General features: G+C 39.6%; 1 protein-coding gene across 1 annotated transcript in view; it reads right to left on the bottom strand.

Moving 5' to 3' along the window:
* Window positions 1-346: 346 nt before the first annotated feature.
* The window catches only part of SARC_08466 (hypothetical protein), a gene marked incomplete at its 3' end in the record, with an annotated part of 11,156 nt that continues 10,074 nt past the window's right edge, over window positions 347-1,428 (bottom strand). The window contains exon 13 of the mRNA XM_014297557.1: window positions 347-553. Within this exon, the coding sequence (XP_014153032.1) occupies window positions 347-553 (207 nt within the window). The remainder of the gene's footprint in view (window positions 554-1,428) is intronic.

Below are 1,428 nucleotides of genomic sequence, written 5' to 3'. Positions count from 1 at the left end.
TTAATATGGATAAATGGCCTATAAATAGTTTAAGAGAGGCCTATGAATAGCTTAATAATGTCTACACTCAGACAGCGACACGTTCACACTACAATGACACTACGGAAATGAAACCACTGGTACATTCAGTTAATATGGATATATGGCCTATAAATGGTTTATGTGTGGCCTATGAATTGCCTACTAATACCTACACTCAGACAGTCGCACGTTCACCACCAACAGGTGCACCCGGGATATTGGGAAATATCGACATTCAGACAAAGAAACCTCTGCACATACGGTAGTGAGAAAGTATGTCCGAATATATCGACATTCACAGACACAAAAAACCCTCTGCACATACGATAGTGGGTGAGTATGTCGACGTGGGCTAGCAACAGATTGACTGTGTTCATGATCACTTGACAGTGTTCATTCTCCAGTAGTCGTTCAATGGCTGTGCAGGTGTATGAATGAGCGTACGGGAATACAGTTGAGTAGTGGGCTAGCAACAGGTTGACTGTGTTCATGATCACTTGACAGTGTTCATTCTCCAGTAGTCGTTCAATGGCTGTACAGGTGTATGAATGAGCGTACGAGAATAGAGTTGAGCATGTGCAGATGTACGAATGAGCGTACGGGAATAGAGGTGAGCATGTGCAGGTGTATGAATGAGCGTACGGGAATTGAGTTGAGTAGTGAAGTATGGCGTGTAGAAATGTTAGCCATTTAAATGAGATTGATACCTGAATTTGGAGTGTGGAGTATAGAAAGGATGAGTACGTAAAAAAAGGTTGATCCCTGTTTAGTAAATATGGTATGTGGTTATGTTTGAGTGCTAAATATGGTGTATGTGGTTATGTTGAGTTTTAAATATGGTATGTGGTTATGTTTGAGTGTAAAATATGGTATGTGGTTATGTTTGAGTGTTAAATATGGTATGTGGTTATGTTTGAGTATTAAATATGGTATGTGGTTATGTTTGAGTATTGACAAGTGGAGTACATAAACGTTAATGCTGTAAATAGGGTTGAACCCCGTTTTTCACCAATGGTATTTGGTTATTAGTACGTGTGTATAGAGTACATAAACGTTACCACTGTAAATAGGATTGATCCCCGTTTTACCCAATGGTATTCGCTTAATAGTACGACACGAACTAATACTGTGAACAGGTCTCGGACTGCCACGAACAACAGTCGCTCTCACTTTCACAAGTGTCGTGTTGAGTGTACAGAACTTAATACTGTGAAAAGACGTAGACTAATTAGAACCGTAACCCTGTGCGCAACAACAAAAAACGTACCGATATACTGCTTAAGTTGTTAACGTGTAGGCCGTCCATGAATTCACTTCACCGCTCTACTCGCACACGAGATACCAATCATATAACAGCCGTACTCGCATATATATCGCAATATATATATATATATATATATATATATA

The sequence above is a fragment of the Sphaeroforma arctica genome, assembly GCF_001186125.1.
Source record: "Sphaeroforma arctica JP610 unplaced genomic scaffold supercont1.764, whole genome shotgun sequence".
In the NCBI taxonomy this organism is placed as follows: Eukaryota; class Ichthyosporea; order Ichthyophonida; genus Sphaeroforma; species Sphaeroforma arctica.
This window is presented reverse-complemented; position numbering and strand designations above follow the sequence as displayed.